At 39.0% G+C, this 24,792-nt stretch overlaps 1 protein-coding gene across 4 annotated transcripts in view; it reads right to left on the minus strand.

The window, feature by feature from the left end:
* pex5la (peroxisomal biogenesis factor 5-like a) overlaps positions 1–21,457 on the minus strand; it is a 78,901-nt gene extending 57,444 nt beyond the window's left edge. For all 4 annotated transcript variants that reach the window (XM_047586127.1, XM_047586125.1, XM_047586126.1 and 1 more), the window contains exon 1: positions 20,962–21,457. In XM_047586127.1, coding sequence (XP_047442083.1) covers positions 20,962–20,982 — 21 coding nt within the window. In that variant the 5' untranslated portion in view covers positions 20,983–21,457. The remainder of the gene's footprint in view (positions 1–20,961) is intronic.
* Positions 21,458–24,792: the final 3,335 nt, after the last annotated feature.

A 24,792-nucleotide genomic window follows, 5' to 3' on the forward strand; every position in this document is an offset into this window, starting at 1 on the left:
CAGGAGGATACAGTAACCTGATTACTAGTGGCTGCCTGGAAAATAGCACTGCATTCTCGCTCCAGACACGTCTCTTACTTCAAGCCTCTGACTGTCCTAGATCCAGCTGCACTGTCTTTGTCTCTGTAGAAGTTTGTCATTGTGCTTTTTAAGGAGCTGTCATACAAATGGCTGCGAGGCAGTCGCCTACCCCTGAGTGCTTTGATTGCAAAATGTGGCTTTCTGTCTTCTTCATGTATTACTATTCCACTCCATCAAGATGGGTTTTGATTTAATTATCCACCTACAATAGGAGATGCAGGCCCAGGTGCTTTTCAGTTATGTGACAATGATGTTGTTGAGTACAGTTTGCCCCTGGGAGTTATAACTGGGATGAGGACTGCAGGAAGAAAACGGATCATATTGTGCAGCTTCAAAGCCAGGAGCTAAGCACAGGGCGACGTTTTAATGAGTTGACTTATACTAGAAAATTAGCTTTTATTATTTGGATACCTGCAATTCAATCAGGGGCTACACTTTTCTCTTCTGTCTCAAGTATCTGTGGTACTGAAATAGACCCAGAGCTATTTATGGAGAGAGAGAGAGAGAGAGAGAGAGAGAGCATGAGAGAGCATGAGAGAGCTAAAGATAAAAGAGTCTGAGACGGGCATTCACTATAAACAGTCTACTGCCATGCTAGCGGTTCCGTGAAGCTATACTTAGGCTAAATGCTAAAGTCAGCGTGATAAGATGCACACGGTGGAAATCCTAACATGCTGATGTGACGTGGTTATAATGTTGCATTTGTGTGAGCCCTCAGCATTATCTTTGTAATTCATCTCTTCGTACGTTCTAGATTCTTGATGTTATGATTATCAGATTTGCATGACTTTGCTCCCTATTGTCCTCCCTCAGTTTCATGGGTTATGGATAGGTTAGTGGGACAGCGATACTTCGAGGTGATAGTTGCAGCCCTCATCAATGGCTTTAAACACATCTAAGAGGAAAAACATTTTTGAACCATTTTCTCCACTGTTGGATATCCAAGGAGAATTTCCTATGTATTTTTGTAATAAATTTTGTTACAGCTTGCTATGCTTGTTACAGTGTATTTTATTGTGTAGTGCACCTTTGATTTTACTCAGCATCAATGATTTTACCTGAATTTTGGAAGTGAAATAAATTTTCATTTAAAACACAGCATTGCCATCTCTAAGTAATTTTACCACCACAACCAACTACATGTCATCCTTGTTGACATCAATGCTGCTGTGGTGATAGCTTTATCCCACTGGAACACACACAGTAATCAGGTTGCGTAGACACAGGCCCATGAGGCCAATGTTACCTTCAGTGACTTTGGCCAATTAAAGCCTTTGAAAACAGCAGCCGCAGGAACAGAGTTTTGTAGAAAGGAGGATGACAAGGAGGGGATGGATCATTGTGTACGAGCATCAGCACCACAGCAACCTCCCACCTATCAAGACAGCAGTGGTGGTTTGTCAGGGTCAGCAAAGTCTTCTCTGCTGGCTTAAACTCACTTAAAAATCACTTACATTTTCCCCATTAATCTTATTAGATTATTCCCAACAGCCTATTCTTTTCTTTTGATGGCGTGTCTGTCTCTCAGCTGTGGTTGCTTTAGCACTGTAACTTTGCATTACAGCGTCAAAGAACAGAGTACAGGGTCAAAGAAATCGCCCCGGGCCTTCACAATTAAAACTGCAGCCGCTTAAACTTGAAATACATAGATTATATACCCATGTCCTCCTTTCAAAGGTTTTCTTACATACTGGTCTGGACTGATTATCCCATTAATATATAGATAGATGTGTCCAGTATCCAATGTTTGTGCATTAACTAACAGTTGTAGGTCAAGTGTAGGGCTGCTAAAATGATGTCACACCTGCCCATCCCCACTCTGATTAGTATGGTGTCACTCTGTCTCTCTTGAGGCCCCGACATCCAACCCCACCTCCCTACTGACACCCATCCTGCCTCTTGTTCACAGACCCTTTACTGGAATGGATTGAGGTCCTGCTGTGCAAAGAAGATAGGCTGCCAGTAATGGCTTATTGTTTGAGGATGCTCACCCATGCTGTGAGAGGAAATGAATGCTCTTTACATGCAGCCGTTTACATTTTAGGGTAACAAGGGTCTGACTACTTGAGAATATGACAGTGAGGCACACATTCAAAGTAGTTCATGGAGGCTTGCTTTCATTATATTGTAGTTCTTTTTGACTGATACTAAACTGCAGGAGTTATATTTACTGGCAGACGAAATGAACGTTTGTTCAGCGGATTAAACTAATCAGCTCCAGGTAAATCTCTGTATCTTGTACTTTAAAAATCTGTTGTCAGTGGAAACAGTCCTATGCTGACACACTCTAGTCAGGGCTACATGGAGAATGGAGAATTTTTGTAATTTGAATTAATAATTTTCAACTTTTTCAAATTGGACACAAAAGAAAATTGCAGCTTTAATAATTCAGTTTCAAAAAGTGATATTTCTTTCTTTTTTAATCAATTATACTTATAATGTGAACTAACAGTTTGATCCAATAAGGGATTCATTTAAAAAAAAAAAAACATTGTCTGGACCTGTGTGTATTTGAGTTAATACTGTTATCAGTAAATAAATAAATAAATAAATAAACCAACCACGAAGAAGAAGCTTTTTGGACTTCCAGTTGTCAGTCAGATCCAAGTGGGGCGGCAGTAGCTCATGAAGTAGAGCGGTCATCCAATAACCAAAAGGTTGGCGTTTGGATCCCTAGTCTATCCGTTGTCTCCTTGGGCAAAACACTTAACCCACCTTGCCCCCTGGTGTATGATTGTGAGTGAGTGATGTTGGTGGTGGTCAGAGAGGCCGTAGGCGCACATTGGCAGCCACGTTTCCGTCAGTCTGCCCCAGGGCAGCTGTGACTACTGAGGTAGTCTACCACCACCAGGGTGCGACTGTGTGAGCGAATGAATAATGCATACAAATGTAGGCGCTTTGAACATCTAAAAATGGAAGAGCGCAATAGAAAACCAATGCGTTATTATTATTATAAGTGATTTAGCAAAGTTTTAAAAAGCCATCAGACTTAGAAACACAGACAATACCTCAGACCACCAGCCTCAATTTTCAGTGTATATATAAATGAGCTTTTCTGTCTGCCTTGTATTTCTTAGTCCATTTAGTTCACATAGTGTTTGAATTGAGCTACATATACTGAAGATGAAGGAGCTTCATGCAAACTTTTTATAGGGAAATGCATTACTAATTTAGAGAGGAACACTGCTCCTGTCTATCACCTTAAAAACTTTAAGGAGTTATAATTACCAAAGTTTCCAGAAGACGCCAGGGCTTCAAACATTATGCAAACTTAATGTAAAGGCACATCCAGGGGGACCATTAAGCAGTCATCATGCACTTAGCAAATCATTTGTGGTTGCTGATGTTTTAAAAGCATTTACTGGACAAGTTCAGCAAGTTCAGTCGATGCAAGTTGTTCAACTGGGTGGAGTGGACGACCTAACGTCTTATTCAAAATGGAACATTTCTGGACTCTGACAATGAAGGAGCGTTCATCATTTGTAGGTAGTTTCTGTGGACACAATGTAGTGAATCCCTTTTGACTTAGAATGACGCAGTATCTGCAAGGCATACAAAGTAATTTCAGTTTAAGAAAGGGTGCAGTCATCCATTTAATGGCTCTACTGTGCCGATCACATTCTAATGGTACAAATCTATCAAAACAAAATATGACCCAAAGAAAGGAGCATGCCTTAAATGGGGGCTGCCAGCTGTTATAGATGATTCTCTATTGTTATGCTGTTTTACAAAGGGCAAGAATTGTTTCTGTTTCAGTATGACTGTGTACAGTGTATGTTTGCGTCTGTGTGTGAGGGTTGGGAGGTGTGCAGATTATTGTTGGGGCCCCTTGAGTGTATGCATGTGATAAAGAGAAATTGTCACAAAGACAGAAAGAGAAAAAAAGAGATGCCCACAGGCAGCTCATTACCCGTCCACCACAATCACAAGAAATCTGTCAGATGATAAATGCCCTCTCACAGTGCCATTGATCTCAATGGAGGCAGGAAGCCATCTAACTCTTGCAGTGTGCAAGGCATCACTGACTAACACGGAGAGCAAAAGATGACCATTAATCTCTGTCTTTCAGGAAATTTAATCAAAATGTAGAGGTGACATGTCATGGTCTCTGTATCTCATTTTAAAGATTAAATCTTTCTAGGGTCTTAACTTAAAATCAGCATTAATCCTCTTTAAAGTCTATGATAGTAAATCAAAATCTGATCAAGGGTTAGTGTGGCCAGATGCCATTTATTACAAGCAAAGGAGGCATCAAAAAGCAGTGCCAATGTTACGTCTTCCATCTTGGGCAAAACTCAGACCGGGCTGGATTTTCCTTAAGAAGAAAGAAAGAAGAAGACTGATGTCCTGATATGACTGCTAGCACTAAGCCAGACATCACAAAAACAGATTTACTAGAGACTCTGGTCATTCATGCAGAGCAGCTGTGCAAGGTGAGATACTGACGGCAGTTTTATAGCCAGTTATTTCTAATTCTTTCCACTCTGGCTGTGTTGGGTACATTTAGCGTTGTTCTGATAGCTCTGACAGCACATTTGACACTTTGTGCCTCATCCCTTGGGACCTTTCTTTGTAATGCTTTTTCCTTTTAAAAACAAGCAGCAGCCAGTCACATCAGCAAACCAAGATATCTCCAGTTTCATTCATCAGCACACAATGAATCTGTGCAAAGCTGCCCATTAGCATCACATGTAATTAAGCTAATCTATTGTATTCTCGCCCTTTGGCAATATGCTTTCAGTCCCATTTCACAGTGTGCCCTTCCATGCCAGATTATTGGGGAATGTGTCCGTACAGTAAAATCACAAAAGCCTCACAGTGACATGTTGTCTCATTGGGCGGCTTCATAGCCTCACAGAAGAACGACATAACATCAACTTTGCTGTTCAGATCACTTTGCCTGTTGGGCTGTTAAGACGGACATTGGGACGTATATAACGGGGAGCCATTATTATTTTCAGTCAATGGATGTCGTTTAACCAAATGCAAAGGGTCACTTGTAATATTTGTAATTATTACAGGCTGTTATGAGAAGCAGTCGGCGTGGAACCAGATATCCGCTAAGGACAGGGATTCCTTTGTACAGCATCCACAACTGTGGAGCAGCAGCTGGCTTTGTGCCTGGCTATCGACTAGGGGATCTCAGATTTCACAATAGCTTCTCACTTTAGGTCCTATTTTTAAATCTGCAAACGAAAGCAAGTCTTTGCATTTTTTATTTTGATATTTTGATACTTTTGATAATAACAGACTGGAAGCATCATATGACCAACCAATCAGTGGCAAAGAGCTGCCTTCATCAGTGCAGAGATGAAATTTTGTACAATGATTTTCCCATGGTGGGTCACTTAAGTAGACTAAAGTGGTTGTTTCTGATGAGAGGTGGATTGCTGTTGTAGCTTTCCTCGTCTAAATGTCGCGCTTCCAGCACAAATCACCATGGTGAGGAGTTCATCATCAGAGGGCAATTTCTTGACTGGTCATCTACAGCGGGATGACGGTAGTATGATCGTATGTATGTCTGGGCGTGGTGGGATGGGGAGGGTGCTCTTCACACAAGATTAGATGTGGGCAGTGGTGCTGATTACACAAGGGGCTGTGAGGTGCACGTAATCACATCATACAGCTTAGTTTTTTTCCCTTCACTATCTCTTAGCCTTTGCCAGACGGGAGAGTTTCCATCTCTTCTCTGTCTGGCCGCCTTTTGAAAAGTTTGTACAAATGAATGCAGAGAGGAACAAACTGAAATAATGAACATGCTGTGAAGAGGCAGCCTTCTCATCTCTGATAGTGCTAACATATGATTTTTCTCTTACAGGCTCAGTCTGTTATTGGAGTTAAAGCTGTTGGCCATAAGAGAGGCTGCCAACAGCGCAGCAAAAATACCATGCATTATCTCGCTCTTCAGAGCATGAATGCTACCTCCGTGCTGCACAATAGACTGATTTACATTTATATAAAAAGAAAAAAAGACTCAATGTAATAATACCATCACAGGGTTTATGGAGCTGAAACTTTCATTTTTTTCCCTCTATTATATTATGCTTGTCTTTCTGTTGTTAATTAGAACTGACAATGATGACAATAATAAGAAGAAAGAAAGGACGTCGGGGTGAAAGATGAGTGAATACTATCCAGTCATCTCCAACAAATGTGAAATAATAAGACAGTTAAATGATTGGCCAGTCAGCCACTTTCTGCTTCTTAAGGTATATTTAGCCTTGTTGCTTGTAACTCATTTCATGGCAGTGTTGATCTCAAATATGTCTCAGCAAGTATTGAATTGATTGCCAGGACGTTTCTAAAGACATTCATGGTGCCATGAGGATGGATACCATATCTGAATTAGCATTAACTACAGCCATACGGATCCTCTTGAATCGTCCTAAAAAATGACTGATAATATACATATCTAAAACATAATCTAAATTTAAATCCGTTGAATGAATATTTAATTTGTGCTGTGATAATTTAATAAGTAATAATCTGACATCATGTTATTTTATACCAGTTCCACATGTCCTTCCCTACAACATCTCTTCTCCTCTCTGTGCATTTATCTCTCTCTGCACCACTGTTAAAGCTTTGACTGACCTATTCTGTGGCAGCCTGTCTAACTACCCTGGGGTATATGATAGCCAGAGGACAGGCTTTAATTGACGTGATAGCATTCTTGATGCCGGGCGAGGTGAGAGAGAGGAGTAGGTAAAGAAATGCTCAATGTAGAAAGGTTACAGGCTTGTGCTCAAGGTTGGAAATGCCTCTTCGTGGGTTTAAATGATAATAATGTGAGAGAAGCATTGAATCATTTCTCAGCAGTACCATTACCAGAAAAAATGCTGTTTTTTACTTTCAGATGAGGAGACGGATGATATATTTTTAAGCTTGAGGAGAAGGATCACTTTGGATTAGTTGCACAATCAATTTGGAAAAGTCATTTTGCCTTTCTTTAGTAAAAACCACATTTAACCACCTGGCTGCACACAGTTGAGCCCAAGATGTTTCTGTGACCTTTCAAATGGACTCTATAGATTAGTCTCTAGTTCAGCTGGAAACAAGACAACAGTGACAAGCCCGAGAAAACACTCCACTGGCTCCCGGTATGCTTTAAGTACCACAGACATGCAACTCTTATCTCAAGAGCTTTCTTATCGGTAAGCTGAGACAAGATGAATCATTTTAAGTAAGGTCTCAACTCTAAATGAACTTTACTGAATAAGTCCTGCTTGGCTTCCTTGTTTTAATTTAAATAATACATGCAACAGGCTTCCCAAAATAACCCAGTCTCAAAGCATGTTAATGTCTTCAGAGATGAATCGCAGTGCAGTTTCCAGCCACCACAAATAGAAGTGTGTAAATACAAGTCAGAGATGATTCATCATCTGTACTGGTAGTTTATTTCCATCCAGACACGTCCAGTTAGCATAGTCCCTGGTGTGCATTGCTGTGTTTATTTCACTTACTTACATGGATGATCCACGTCACTGTCTTACACTGCAGGGCATGAATAAAAGCTGTGACAACCACTTTCCAGGAGCAGTCATGCTATCATTTCAGAACACTTTAACAAATACAGGACTTTGGATAGTGGAATATTGATCTGTGTAGAACTGGTCTCAGACACATCACATTGTTAAAGTGAATGATGCTCCCGCTTACTGTGACTGGGAAGCTGCTAAAGAGTCTGGTCAGTTCGATCTACACTCTGACTCTGACCTCTATTTGGCATCTCTGGAGCATGGATTGACATGGACTGATACATTTGATGTTGTGTCCTGTCAGAAAGCCAAATGGTGAACATATGATATGAACAACATTATCTATGTTATCTCTCTGTGTTGTCTACCTATGTTATCTATGTTGCCATAACATGTGCCGTTATATCATGGACTAATATTGTCTTTTTCAGTTCCACACTTGCCTGAATTATGGTTTTAAATTATTCGCATGAATTTGGCCTACAAAACAAATCTGTATCGTGCAGTTCAATTCATGTTAGTAAAGTCTGCTTTGTAGTGTACTACAGAGATTTTGAGTTCATTGATATTTGGGCGGTAGCCTTACCATGGTGATATGTTGTATGATTGAGCCAATTCATCTCAGCATATTTAAGCATTCAGGCTGGATCTAGTTTGCCCTAAATGGAACTGGTGGGATTTTGTAGCATTTATTTATTTTTCTAATGTTGACTATCTAATACCAGATATGGATGGATAAGAAGGACATGGGAATATTTATTGAGCAGCAGTTATGGAGTAACTTGTGCAGAGATTGGCTCACCCCTCCTTTAAATGATAGGCATAGTCTGATAAATTCAACTTCCTGTATCAGCTGTATATTACCCAACATAAATTACATAAATACAACTCAAATATACCACCTCTTTCTTTTAGATGAGCCACAGAGGAAGGAACTTTCCTTCATTCTACCTGGCAGTGATCTAAGCTGCAGGGGTTTTGGCAGGGGGTATGTGAAACTCTAACATCCACAGGACCCTGACATTTGTTTACTAAGGAACTTTTAATTCCAATCTTGAGACAAATTATGCTAAGAAATTTACAATTACTAAGATATGCATTGCAATAAAGTGGAAATCTGACGTCTCCTTCCAATTAAAATGTGACTTTGTGAAATCAATAGCTGTGTGCCCCTAGAGAAAATAACTTATTGGATCCAAAAAGAAGTAAAACTTATACGGCAACCATTTTTAACTTATATGGAAAATCTACCAGCACACCGGGTTGACTTATCTCCCTGCATTCGAGCTTGACTTGACTTGAGCTATGAATAGTGATTTTGTCTTTCTTCATCTTCAATTATTGCATCATATACAGTATTGTATTTATTCATTTATTACAATTATTATTGTTATTATTCCCTTTCTATTGTACTGTCATCGTGAATTTGTTTCATTTTTACTTTGACATCTTGTCGATATTGAGGTTTTCCTTTGACTTTGTCTGGAAAGCATATACCTCCAATGTTGGAAATTGCTGTCTCGCTTTTGAAGATGCATTTGAGGGAATTAAAACATCGTTTTAAAAGCTTGGGAATCTGACATACCATGTTTTACATTATTTACTCTACAGCATATCTCTCAATCAGCAAATGCAAGCTGTCACAAAGAAAACACAGGAACCATGAGGATTTCTCAGCATAATCTGTCCAATCGAGTGTGTCACTCTAAAAAAAAAAAACTATTCAGAGGACTTAGAGTAACAACCAACCACCATCGCAATACATAAAAAATTCATTGATTTTGATTAAACTTAAGTTAAGATGATTGATGCGTTCAGTTGACTCAATATTTTGGATTTTTTTTAAGTTCTGGTAACTTAATAAAACTGACCTGATGACTCAGCATTTTAATTTCCCACGTCTCAGTGCACTCTAAAAAAGAAATCTTTTGGCCCAACACAGAAAATCAATGCAACAAGACAACACTAGTCATTTTGAGTTCCAACAACTTCTCATGAAATTATTTTTCACCAACAGACTATATTGACTTACTAGAATTAACTTTTCTTCTACAATCAACAGTGTTTTTAAATATGTATCAGTAAAGACTTAGTCTAGTCCATTGTCAGTCGTAACACAACTGAGAATATTCCCAAATACACCAGTATAATTATTCATAAATAAAATGCAAAAGTACCCACAGGTATTCATTTACACAAAGTAAAAATATATTTAATTTCCTAATATAAAATAAAATGCATAAAATTAGGCCATAGAGGAATAAAAAGGTTTTCAAAAACACTAAATTCATGGTTTCAATTGGTTTAACACCTTTCCTTTGACTTCCAAGAAAAGAAAACTTTTTGTTTGATGAAAATGAAATGCTGTCAGTATCTTTCAATACCTTTGGTACACACAAACCATTTTCTTTTACTCAAAACCACTCAAAATTCACTCATATAGTACCTATGGGCCCACACGCATTTAACTGACATTAAACCCGTTTGTTGATGCTGGGGTACGATGGGGCCTAAAAACCGTAATGGCCGCTTCACTCAAAACTGAACATAGCAAAACGAAACACGCATGGTTGTTAGTAGTCATGAATCCAAAAGGGAGATTAGTTTGAGTGAGAGACAAGCGATGTTAGTGGCAATGGCAATGGCAGTCACAGTTCAATTGCCACATGGGCAATGACACAAAGCAGCAAAGTCACAAGAAAAAACAGCAGGGCCGTCTGTTGGAAAACCGCCTCGATTTCTCTCATTCTCCAACGTCCGTCTCCTTAAAGCATATTAATCCAACTGAGCCACAATATCACATGCTCTCTCGTCAAATTAGCATTAGCTTAGTTTAGCTTTGAGAAAACATATAAATGCTAAAGTATTAACACCAAATGCTACCACTAGCTAGCATGTCACTAACCGCTTGACACATCCAGTCTCATCACACTATAACACAAAATATAGGCACACACTTCATATTCGACCTCCACAAATAAACTTAAATGCTCCGAACACCACGATGCTTCAGCCTCAGCTCTCTGGTCGATAGCGTCCGCACACTAACCTTCGCCACTAGTCCCACTCCTTACACAGCGAATTTACTGTGATTGGCTTGTGAGCAACCAAAAAGCAACACAGGAATTAAATGATTGACAGGTAACAGGTTAACAATGCCTGTTCATATTTCCTTTTCTCCCAGAACACAGATATTTTATAAATATATATATATAGAGATATAGATATATAGATATATCTTTTAACTGTAAATAGTCTTATTTATTAAACTGTACATATTATATTTACACTTTTGATGTGACATATTTTAACCATTTTCTAAATTCTAAACATCACTTTTAGATCATGAGATATAATATTTCATTGTAGTTTGAGGTGAATTTTAGGCACTGTTATGATTTTTATACAGAGCTACATATACTCACTTCGAAATGTGGTATCCATCAGTGTTAGCCAAGATACATGTTCCTTCGTTTTTACTGCATTTTTACTGACCTATCCCTTGTCTGTGTATGACTAGTGTGTGATTGCGAGTGAGTGATGTTTGGTGGTGGTTGGAGAGGCCGTATATAGATAGATACTTTATTCTATAGTAGGCACGGCTTGGCAGCCATGTTTTCCATGAGTCTCCCCCAGGGTAGCTGTGACTACTGAGTAGAGTTAAGCCGGATACTCGGCTGAAACGAGTATCCGGTACGGATCGAGCACTTTTGCCGAGTACGAGTATTATACGAGTAATACGAGTCAATATCTTGAAAATAAAATAAAAAAGAGCCAAAAAAAAATTAAATGTTAAAAAAGAAAGTTATGTTGAGTAGGAAACTGAGTTGCAAAACTTGTTCTGATAATAGTTCATTTGCTATCGTGATCAAAACCACAATTTCTGATCAACCCATATCAATTGCATGCTTAAAATAACATAAGGTTAAAGCCCCTCCCATTTCAATTAAACCTGACTCACTTCCGGTTTAAATCCTGCCTACTTTTGGTTTAGGCCCCGCCCACTCCGAGTACAGATACAGATACAGATAATGCTGTACTCGCTCATCCCTACTACTGAGGTACTTTACCACCAGCAAGGTGTGACTGTGTGAGCAAATGAATAATTTATCCAATGTAAAGCATCTTTGAGTGTCTATGATAAAGCGCTATGTAAAAAGTGATGCATTATTATTAATAATGAAAACATTTTAAAATGCAGGTTAACTTAGAAAGTTGTTTTCATAACTTTGATAATAAAACACATAACACCTAAATATTTCTTTTAAATAAGGTGAAGGAACTATTTGGAACAACTTAATTCTTATGAGTTATCAACCTAAAAATGATCTTTTATGTTAGCAAATGTTAAGCAGGTCATAATTAAAAACACTTGATTGTAGAAGAAGGTGAGACTGGGCCTGGGCTTGTTGTAGAAAGATGTTGGTTAAAAGTAATTTCATGAGAAATTATGAGAACTCAAAAAGACAAATGGAAATTGTTGATTTTCTGTGTTGAGCCAAAAGAACAGTTTGACATAAACATACCGTACCTACCATACTGTACATGATCTAGTCTATAGTGTGCATTAGTTGAAATAAGCAGCCTCTTAGTCAACAAGATACACAAGTGACTTTCTTGGATGCAGACACTGTCACAGATTCACGGGAACACCTGCACTTTCATTGCCTTTGTCAGTGATGGATTACGCTGAGAGAAGAATGAATTGGAAGATACAATGGGGCAATAGTATTCTTGCCACAAGAGATGAGGAGTACTGAAATGAATTTGTACACTTTAACCAGAGACATAGCGAAATGTTCCTCTCCCTCCTTTGTTCCCAAATAACAAAAAGAAAAAGAAAAAATGCCACTTTGTATTGAAATATTTATCTTTATCTAGGAGAGTTGCTCCCACTTCTTTGTATATCAGATGCTGCATCTCATCATCCTATTCTTGTACTTGTATTCTTTAAAACGTTGTTTCAGGTTCTTAGAGCTGGTGTCATGTATGCAGTGAAACTGTAACTGTAATGTAAACCAAAATGTATTAGTGTGGATGTAGTGTATATTACATAGTAAATCATTCAGTTACATTTTTATAGCAGGCAATTAGTTTGCTGATGTATAAAAGCTGAAAAAGCAAAATCTTTTGTCGTGTCTTCCTAGGGGGGATATTGAACATGGAAAAATGTCAGTATTCCTTATTTCCCAGACCTCAAATATATGCTTTATACATGATCATTGTTCACTTTGTTGCCAAGCAGCATTGTTCATTCCCTGCATGTTTACATGGAAGTCAGGGGAGTGCGGCCTTTCAGCCTCCTCTCTCTGCAGTTCCTGTCATGTGAGGAGATATGAATCACACATCCATGTCCTGCCTCATTATCTGCACTTGTGTGAACATGCCTGTATGCTCAGGGGTATACAGATGCGCACAATTGCATGCAGGTACTGCATGTGCATCTGGAAAAACATGCACACGGACATGTACAAATATGTACAGTGAGCTTAAGCCTAAGGTTAGCTGGAGTCAGAGTCAGATTGTGACCTGTGGGGCTGCTCCAGGTGAGGAGTCAGTCCAGCTCTGCCAAAAAGCCTTTCCACCTTTAGACCTCTCAGCTGGTGTACCCTTGAACATGCATTCATCCCATCTGCACAGCCGGCTCGTCTCTAAGCTCCGCTCTGCAGCACATCCCTAACTTCTGCCAGGGAATTCATTAGCTGAATGTCTCATAGGTATTTATAGAAATGCAAGGCAATTCTTCTTTCCCCGCTTGCATCAGAAAAGCTCATCCAAAAAGTTAAAGAGCTGCTGAAATACACTGGTTTTAAGATGTACTTTGTGAACAAGTGATAGAAATTCATATAATGTTATCATTCTTTCTTCATTTTATCCATACACTCCATTGTCGGTTTATACAGTAGATCACTCAGAGGAACTACTGCTGTAACTGTAACTGCCACAAAACACTAAATGAATTCTATGTTCGCTTTTTTTCTGTATGTCTTTGTGGAAGTTGTGATACATTTTCACCTACAGTACGATTATCATTCATTCTTCACTCAGCTTGTACAAATAATGTAAAAGTTCCCATTTTCATTGCATTAGTGCAGAAGAGAATTTTGGAGAGAAAACCAATTAATTGGAGCAAAAAGTTTGTGAGAAGCAATTAAAAGAAAGTTAGAGCAGCTTCAGTTTAGGTTTCTTCTTCTATGCAAGCTGCTTGCTGTAAACCGCCAGGTAGCTCTCAGTGATAAATACAGGACAAAGTGTTGAACCTGCCGTTAGTGGTGACCATGACAGGAATGTAGTGGGTATTTGTGGCTACATGCTAATTTCTATGATAATATGCAGGAATTGTTTTTTGTGTAGTGACCTCTTGCAATTACCTGACAAGATCACTATAGCTGAAGAGCAAGAAAACAAACAAAGCCAACGAAAGCAGTGAAGCTGAAAATGACATGAATTGGAATGGCTTTGTGTACATTTTTTTAATGTAACATAGTTTGTTTATATTCATTCATTGTTTCTGAAATTCTTAAGCAAACATATACGTACAGTAGCAGGGTGAAATCACAAGGAAACATTTTATTGGTTTATTGGTTACTTTACTAAGGATAGTGAAAGAAGCTAAAATAATACTTAAAATGTGTGACAATTCATTGAATACCAAATGCAGAACATGTTAATTTACAGTATTTTTGTATCTTTATTTTGGTTGAGAAGTTATAATCCAGCTCACATTTGGCACAGTGAAGTGCATATTTGTTTATCAGCAGCTCTCATCCATGATAGCTCATATCCCCCTAGAGGACCAAACACATGCTCTCTGCACTCCAGCCATGAGACGCCTGGTTTCTGGAGCAAATTAATTCCCAGTTGGAGAATGACTGTTATGAATGGGTTGGGCTAAAGAGATGGATGGGCTACCCATTCTTCTGCACAGCCCTCTGCTCCCAGTGAGAAAGATGCCATGGCTTGCCCTACTTTTATGGAGGTGGTGGTGGTGGTGGAGCGTTTTTATACAGTAGCTCAGGGGACTCTCCGTGTGGGGATGGTAGGGCTACCATGTTAACAGACGTGGAGCAGAAAGACACCCAGAGGAAATCTACAAACAGAGACAATGATGTCCAGCTGGGAGGCTGTAAATTTGGGCGCTTCACAGTGATTGCATCCCTTTCTCAGATGTAGGATTCTTGTTTTAGGAAGCTTGCTACGCTCCATTGACATTTTGGTGTGTGTAAGTCAATAGTACACGCAAAGGCAGCCCCTTGACATTCAGCCTGAGACTCTTATCAACTTGTCTGCCTGTCTGACTGTAAGATAAGCGAAACAAATCTACCATACAGCACAACAGTCTCATTTACAAGGTCGACAAGCAGTGTGGTGAGGGCTTAGTAACAAAACATGTTTGAATGTCAATTTAACTTTACAGATATTATTGAACTATGAAGAACACCTATATATGTAGAGTTGTTGCATAATTTTGTCTTTTCAAACTAAGGAAAGTGATTTTCTCCCTGTAGTTTTTTTTTTTTAAACTGTAGTGGTGTAGTGCTCCAAAGACATTTAATGGTCACAAAAACACTATATATCACCAATTTGTGGTTTAAGGACTCAAGTCTGAACTTTCTGAGGATGTCATCCAGTTAACCATGAACTGAACATATAGTATACAGTTTTATAGCGAAGATTAACAGTTTGTGGAAAACTAAATAGTTTTCACTTTGCTTTAACATTTCTTTAACAATCTCTGTCAAAACAAATGTGAATATGTAAACCAGTCTATAATCCTCTAAAACACCTCTTCTTGGGCAGAACCGTGATGAGACATGGAAGCTTAGGAGGCCCAATCTCATCATTTCAATCCCATCACAGCTTTAGATTTTATCCGAGTTAAACCAGGATATTAACCAGAGACTAGATTGTCAAAATGAGGAAGAGTGACTGACACTACGTCTCACACACACATACTGTACATGTACACACATTCCCACTGTTAAACTTGGGAAGTTGGGAATCAGCGTATGACAAGACCCAGCAAATTCATGAATCTGTCGCATCTTCTCAGATGCCCGAGAAGGTGTGTTAATTTAAATTAAGACTTGGTTTAAAATAAGGCATGATTTTAAAATCTGCTCAAAAGTGCAACATGAAAATAACCTAGTAGAAAACCCTTTCTACTCCTCCGAAAGATCTAATCTCTTTACATTATTCACACCCACATCTGGCCCAAATGTTCACATTTCTTCGTCTTAAATTATTTGGTAGGATGGAGCATGGCAGGGTGGGGAGTACAAAGGGCACAGCTGACAGTGAATAACAAAATGACCAAATTCCCATGCTATGTGGGCAAGACGAACAACCCTTTCACCCTCAATCAGCTTATGGAACAGCTCCTGATGAGTGCCTGAATCCTTCTTAGTCCCCTTCTAGTCCGCTTTACGAGCTTCACAAGCGGCTCAGGCCTCTGCAGAGCCTTAAGGACTGAGCCAGAGGAAGGAAAGGAAGGATTTCCATTATTCTATCTTCTGCCACCAGTGACTAAAGGCTACCGATGCCAGCGTCTTTGGTGGCTGCAGTAGTGGCAGAATTTTATGTAGCACCAGTTTCAGACTAAAGTTAGTAAGAGTCAACAGTTCAGTATACGTTTGTTCACATAACGTAAAGCAGCGCATAACTGCTAACCAGTCTAAAATGCGTTACTGAATGAATGAGTTAATGAGCTGTTTTTCTTCTGGTATGATTTAAGTCACAGTGCACAATTTAAATGAATCTTTTCTTCATTCTCCCCAATAGTAACTATTGTAACTTCCACCACCCATCAATGCATTAGTCCCATGCAATGTGTGCTCTGTACCAGAAACTGAGTGGATCAATCCTGACTTCTACTTAGCATCAAAATGTTGTTGAAACCCCAACAAGTTTTAGATGCAATGCATCCCCAAACATGAGCTTTGGAATAATTCATGACCCATGTGCAATATTGTTTACAAATTTGTGGTCAAGAGACAAAGTCTGCTTTTGCAGGAAGTGGGGTAAACAGCAGTGAAAGTCTCATGCCACTTTCAGCCAGGACCATTATTTTAACTAATTATCTCATATTATTAGTAATTTTTTATTGACTTTAATTTATATGACTGTTGACTATTTATTGCCTATTTGGATTATTACTTTTATTTTAGTTGGTTTGGTTTAGACCACTAAACTACTTGTTTGCATTTGGAAAACAATCATGGTTCGGCTCCCTTTCACAATGTTACACAGGAACGTTAAAAGGAAAACTTCTTCAATTTGCAGTTGCTTTATGATGTGCCCCATACCGGTCGGAAGGCTGGTTTGAGAGGCCATCACGTTTTGATCGCTGTTAATAGTTAATGCTTTATTTTGTTCAGAAAAAACACAAAAACAAAAAAGGTTGCATCTGAACCTAAAACTGTGGGTCTGATGAAGATTATTTCTCTCAATGTTATCATCCCATACATACAGGAACAAAGCTGACACAGTAAGATAGTGAAAAATTAGATGATTATAACATCCTTAAAGCAACTTAAAGCAAAAAATGGTAACTTGCTTATTGCGCACAATTTCGTGAAAAGACTCTAGGTTTAAGGTTTAGCTACGTTTCCTGGAGACGTTCACTCCCTGGCCCTGACACACATCTTCGACAAGAAGAGCAGAATCCTGTCTGTGGAGCTTTCGTTCCAGCCGGATACCACCTGATTTCACTCATTATCCTGGCTCTTGAAATAGTCAGGCCTATTAACATGCTCTTAATCAAGACCATGGTTCATTAAATCAAGGAGAATTTAAAATAGTGGGGAAAGGTTCCAGGAGTCCTTTGTCACGCTGGAAGCTAACCGGCAGGACGCGGGAGACGTCTCACCAAAAACCCTCATAATAAAAGCATGTGAAAACGAGGAGCTCCAGTGGATAGAGCACATGATAGCCAAGTGGACTGTGCAACGGTGATTGATGAATGTGTGTACTGTGGTTTTAGGGGCTTGCTGATGTTGTGATGCCTTGTCACTCATATATGTCAATGGATTTATTAGACTGATCCCTCTGTTCCATTTTCACCAAGTCAAGGTCTCTCAGGGAGGGTTTATTCACAACGAACTGCTCAGCGTGACTTTGATTTTAATATTTCACATTATTATTGTATATTATTTTGCATTTCATAAGGTGTTTGATTACTGTGACTGGCTGCATTTGAATGTGTCAGTATAGACTCGAGACCTCTGCATTGATCCACTAACAGAGGACCAGGTTGCCACAAATATCCACACCATAGAAACAGGATGCAAAACAGAAAATGCAAATGAGTAAGACTAGTTCTGAGCAACTCAGCATTTTCTATATTATATCAGAGACTGGGAGATAACCTAGAACAGCTTTTCACCCAAACAAACCGAACCGTATGGACAAATGAGGAGTCTTGTGAAATGATCATGCAAATTATGGAAATCTTAAGAGGCTTGATCTACTTCTTATCACCAATAGCATCCATCCAAGGTCTGCCCTCAGGGACTTGGAATATGGTAATCAAATTATGTAATCATGTTGTGCTTAACAGGGCAAATATCCAAAGGCCTTGAAGCATCACTTCCATTAAGCTACTATGTCTTTTATACACACATTACAAGCGCTCACATAATTAGATTCACTGTAAACAGCAGGGAACTCAGTACAAAAATTCTTGTCTATAACTGTCAACTAAAGGTATAGATCTTAGGTTTTCCTATATGCAGTGAATGCAAGAATAGACAGTACGGTGACTGAAACAATATGTCTTGTTCATTTTTTGTTGGATAAAGACAAGCAGTTGTGCTGCATCAGCTCTATTCAGTTGCACCTGTGCAGAAAGAGCAATGAGGCTGACATCCACACCTCTCAGATGCTTTACTTTAACTGCATTAATCTTTTCCAACACTTGATACAGTAAAGTGATCCTCTCATGAGCAAAATGCCTCCATTGGTTACATGCATAACACAAATTGGCGGCTTCTGAAGGATGCTGACATCTCTTTCTTTTAAAATGGTTATAATATGAGAAAAAGTGTGACTGGACAAACATAAATGTGCAGCACTGTATTTCTGCCCAGCAGCACTCTGGTGACACCGATCCACTCCAGCCAAACATGAGGACAACTTGGCATTGTTCATGAGATCCTCACTTGTGCCAAGACACTTTATCCACCCAATATTGCATCATTGCATGCAGATTCACAGTGCTTATGCAAAACCTGTGTATTTACAAGCAGGAGATACCTATGTTCCATGTATTAAGTTGTCCATCAACTTGCATTCACAGAAGCACCAGGGCACACACAAAAAAATGAAAAGATCGACATCCTTATCTAGTTCCCACAGCCAGCAGCTTCTTGAGCTGCCACATTCATAAACTGACAAATCTAGTGCACTGACAATCTTGTCAGAAAGAAGGACTTACAAGTGTAGTTATGTTGAGGAGGGAAATCTGATAGGTCTGACTGGGAGCGACTGACTGCTGTACCAGCACTACATTAAAAAGTGTATAAAATGTTAGCTTCATTCAAAATTCCAGGCCCACAACTCTGAATGATTTATGCCCAAAACTTCTGTTCACAGTTCATATCGGCACAATGGATTTTTTTAAGATAAGAGAGGACGATTTACGAGGACATAATTCATATTCATGAAATTAATATGTATGCTGTGCATTTATCCTAAAAAGCATGCATAATATAAACTATATTTTGGATTTCTTGGAAATATGTTTCATACTCAAAACGTTTCAAAAAAGCATGCTCCCCTGACTACAGTAAACACATTTAATTCTCTAATGAAATATAAATAAATTATTAAATTATGTTTAGGTTTTACTAATGTTGTATGCACTGTTTCCCATCAAGCTGGAATAAAATATTTTTTACCCGCATTAAATGATTGTGACAATATATTTGCATAAATAGGAACAAAAAGAGGAATGTGTCTAAAAACACATGATTCCAACTTTATGGGCAGTGTATTTGTCTGACCACAATTATCATTACAATCCCCGCCCAGCCCCCACACCAGCAATACTATCATTTACAGTCTGACAAAGGTCCAATGGCATTACTCACAAAGTCAGGCTCAGATTTCATGTGCACACGTGCCCGAGTGTGCACATTTGACTTCAGGGAGAAAGCGTTGTCAACATTAAGATGAAAGTACCAGTTATGCAAGCGAGTGTGAAGGGAAGAAAAAAAAAAGGAACCAGCAGATACAACATCTGCTTTTCTTTCACTGAACATTTGCTGCTAAATAAGTCCAATATAATGGGACAAGAAGAGCAGTATAAGGTTTCACTTATGATGTAAACATTGCACACAGTGTAATGGCTTTCATGCATGTGATGAGGAAACATACAAAGTGCAAGTTAATAAAAAAAATGAGAGACACGAGAGACATGGAAAACTCAGATTCAAATTCAGGTCTTTTAAACATGCCCTCTCCCAATGTCACTGTGCTTCCACTGACCCTTGACAAACACGTGTGGTAACCCAGACAGGAATGGCTGACCACCCTTTCATGCATTTTCAATGACTACTGCTGCTTGAGTAATATACCATGAAATATTAAATTTTAGTCTTTAATGCTCCCGAGCTCTGGCTCAGAAGTGGTCTGATATTACATAATCAACTGTCTGGGAATTTGAGTATCCCTTTTAGCCAAAAATATTAGTTCATTTTAAATAGAGAAGAAACCAAAATTAACCTGAGAGGAGGAAATATTGTGCATGACCCTGTGTGATTATATGGCACATCACATATGCATTTCTGAAGCTCTGGGGAGCAGTTTCAGACTATAAGCCTCTGTTTCCAGTTTTGTCATATTTTGTGCATTTTAAACATCTCAAGCTAAGTTTCAGTCTCCACCTGTGATGTAAGTCTATCGACGCTATTACTGTGTAAAATTGACGTCAGATTGCATGACGTCACATTTGCATAAGCAATACACTAATATTTAGTTCTCGTGCCAATGCTGTCCTGCTGAAACTGTATAGTCTCACATCGCCTTGTTTACCTCAGGCATGCATCTACACGTGCAATAGGTGTGCTACAGTAGCAGGCTCGCACTCTCTGTGTCTTTTAGGTGAATATTGGAAATAGCAGGCTGTGGCTGACTAAGTGCTTTTGCACTTCCCTGGACATGTCTTCCCATCAGTTTAAGAAAAGAAAAGAGATCGAAGCAAATGTTTAATAAAAATACTAATTGAACACATTTTTGCCTGAAATCTCTTCTGAAATGTCTTCATGCTTCGATTACTTCGTGTCCCTTGTGTAAAAAATGCCCTTGACATGAGCTAGGGTGCATAAAGAGCGCAGTGCATTTGTTCCGTCACAACTACAACAGTTCGTGGCCATGCTACACCAAGCAGAGCCCGTCGTCTTACCTGTAAATGCCCCTGGTACATATTGAGCACACAGTCAGCCGCGGATCTCTCCGTCAGTGGTTCTTTATACTTCTTTCAGACTTGAAGAGGCAAGAGTCACAGCGGAACAGCTGACATTGAAAGCGGAGTTTTTAGTCAAGAGGTCCAGAGGAGCAGACAGAGCGGAGCTGTCCTCTCCTCGGGTGCTGAAGCTCACACTGCGCTCACCCAAGATTTCTTTGCGCGCTGACACCGAGGCGCGCAAGGAGTGCGACGTCGGACCGCACTTTTTTTTCTTCCAGCCTTGCAGATTTCTCACTCTGTGCTGACCCCGGATTTGAACAGATACGCGTTTGGCCTTAGCCTTACAGTCCTTGAAGGAAAAGAAAAAAATTCTCCGCGATTTTCGTCTTCATCCTGAGCGCAGTATCGGTTTCCAATATCTCTCCTTCTCCCTTCCCCTCTCTCGCTTCAAATGTTTTGACGCTCCTCTGGGTTCATTCTCTTCTTATAGTGCGCTCCTCTCTGCTGTTTGCCAACTACTCTCTCTAACCCAACCCTCCAGTGCTTCCTCCAGTGCTGACGTAGCTACTCCACAAGGAGGCACACACGGACATCTCCCTCTCAGTTTAGAGCATATTGAGAAAAACACGCACAAAATGCCCCAAATGTGCACGTTACTTTGTTCAAGCTTATTTTGTAAGCATGAAATTGAAGTCATCTGCACTGTAGTGTAGACTATCTTTGCTCTCTTGCAGGTTTATCGGAAACAGTCCTGATTTGTTTATTAGTGTTGATATTTTCTTCTAACCTCAGCAAGATCCTGCATATGATTATGTAAGCACTGTACAGTTTCCTAATTAAATCTTTAAAAAATCTGTGCAGCACATGTGATTCCTGAAAGCATATGATATCAGTATGTGAAGAACAAATTAACTTTTAATTCCCAGTCTTCCAATTAGGGAACAAAATGATTATATAACCCCAACTATGTAAGACAGATACTGAATGTTTTTAGGTAATTGGGCTATGTAGGGTAACTAGCACACAAATGACCCTGTATTTATACAGAATAGTCTTCATTAGTCTAATTGCACGTGTTTCATTTTGCGGATGTTCAGAAGTGGGAACAGCCTCCTAACCATTCCTGGATATGAAACAATATATGTATGCGAAATGTAAATATTCCTTATGATCTGTACCAGATATGAGTTGAATGGAACAGACCTAGAAGTGCTCTTGAATTTAAGTCTGTATTGTTGGCTCATTCATCCAAGATGTGATAATGCGCATTGCATAAACCAGCCTGCATCTACATTGGACATAGTCTCAGCTATGTATCACTGAGTAATGTGTAGTGATCTAGTTACACTTCACTTACACTGCCTCTTGTGAATAAAGGAATAGCACCATTTTAACAAGTACACCATATGTTTTTCATGCAACCCCCTTACTGCTTATCAGATGCTCATTAGATGTTGTTGAGTAGTAATGCATGACATTGTACCCAGGATTCATTGCAATTAATGTGTAGTGCGCAACCATCTGTGCTGGGATGCACTGTGAGTGAGAGATTCAGCTAAAATTGAACCTTTCTTACTTTTGCTGCTCCAAGATGGCCACAGAGTTAATTATCTGAAAAAGTCAAACGTCACGTTATGTCGCGTAAATGAAGTGCATTCCCATGGCTGCTGGCTGCCAAGAGGCAAATGGTCTAAAATCAAGAAGTATACATTTCTTTACAGGGCCCAATCACTCCAATTGAATTATTATTTATTTTTAAATGTCACTTATGTGGCCATGTGGTGATTTCACCTGAAATCATCAGTATCCGCAGATGCAGTTTTAACTTGCTTTCTGCTTTACAAAGACATACATTTACACCACAACTGACGTGAAAAAAATCCAGCATTGTCTAGTATGTAGACAACCATGAACCTCTTAAATCTCTTTGCATATGGACCCCAAAACCTACAATCTCACTGCCTTAACAGTCATTGCAGTGCTGTACAACAGCAGAAATACAGTAGGTCTATCAGCGTTTTGATATCACCTGATGAAAACAAATCCAGACCCCAGGCAGGAAAATCAGCATGATGATTAGGCTCCGTGATTCTGTGTACAGATGCACATTTGAAAGGCTTGGAACGCATATATTTTCATTCTCCCTTTATTGTTTCTTCTATAGAGTGTTTCAGCAATGGGTAATGATTAAACGTTCATGTTAATGTGATGTACAGATGTGTGCGCGCTGGCCTCCGAATCTATTTTTAGATTACATCGGACTGCGGATCTGTGTTCCCTTTTCTTCCCTCAGTCCATCAGTCTCTTCCTGTTGACAGACACATGGAGAGTATAATTAATGCTAAGATGATGGGAATTACTTCTCGATACAGAGAACCAGACAGTCTGTGCTCTCTGGAAGACAAATTATTTCAGTCAAATTGAAATGTTTTATCTTACTTTAGAAATTATGTTGAGTTTCTATGAATACTGAGTAGTCACCCAGTGAAATAAAAAAAAACAAAAAAAAACCTTGTTCATATTTTCCAGGTATCGAATCTGGTACACAGGCTTTATATTTAAAAATAGCTTATATTTTTTAATATAAAGGTTCTCCCTGTGATGGAGAAAGAATTTAGCTGGAATAAAAGTGCCAAACTCAGTGATACTAAAAGCGTTCAGGAAGTCTGTTGTGGGACACATACAGGGATGTCTGACCTTTAATCACAATAGAATTGAAGAGATGTGTATGTGACAGTTTTACATAATTAGAGTATGAATTCTAAAAATGTGTCTTTCTGGGATGACCTTTGATACTGGTTCAAACCCAGGGTCAGTTCAAGATTCAGAGATGAGTGGTGAATTGAACAAATGTCCTCAGTGCATTCCTGAGAAGTTGGAGAGAAAACAACCCCAGAATATAATGTCTCCAACCATTGTTGTCCCTGATGTGAAGGCAAAAGAAACTGAGAGTGATCCTGAACTGTATTTGGTAATTCTGTTACTTTACAATGTCACTTTCACATTTTAGTTGTTGTTGTTTTTAACATATGTCCCTATGTGGACATATGTTAGCTATAAATAAAATGTTTCGAGGTGGACTGTCATGACATTTTGATCCAAAATATATGGAAGATAAAAAAGATTCTGGTGACTTTTCCTCTTGCACCACCAAACTGTCAGATTTTACTTGAGTGAAAGTCTCCGCATTGGATTTGCTGTAAATCTGGAATATTCATGTTGCCTAAAGCACAAACACTTCTATGAAACGTAAACGTCTCCAACAGAAAAAAGAAACATCAAAACCATTATCATCCCATCAGCCTCATTTGTACTTTGTGTTTGGTACTATTTAGCAAATTGTAAAATGCCAGTGTGCCAATAAACTAGTATGATTGCATGTTGATGAGTCAAGATCACTCTTCTCTGACTTGGACGGAGTTAGATTTAGGCTATTCTTCCTGTCACAGCTCATTGAAGAGGAACATGCTCTCCATGACTTATGAAAACTTGAAAATCACCACGACTACAGTTGAGAGGTTTTACTTCAACTTCAGTGAAAACAAGAACGAATGAATTATGTTTTCAAAAAGGCTCTCATTTATTTAAAAGTCACACCTGGAGATGCACGTATTCCCATTCCAGATGATCGTTTATGATTATTATGGTATGTTACTGATAATTCAAGTGAGTCTTGTTTTGGCAGTAATCACTGTAGTGAAAGACACATTGTGGGCATTAGAACTATCCATGTATTTGTGACACTCTAATTCAGTCATTACTCATGAGTATTCAATGCAGGATCACAGGTGACATAACCAGTAACCGAAATAGCTTTTCAGGAAAATG

The sequence above is a fragment of the Mugil cephalus genome, chromosome 6, assembly GCF_022458985.1.
Source record: "Mugil cephalus isolate CIBA_MC_2020 chromosome 6, CIBA_Mcephalus_1.1, whole genome shotgun sequence".
Classification (NCBI taxonomy): domain Eukaryota; kingdom Metazoa; phylum Chordata; class Actinopteri; order Mugiliformes; family Mugilidae; genus Mugil; species Mugil cephalus.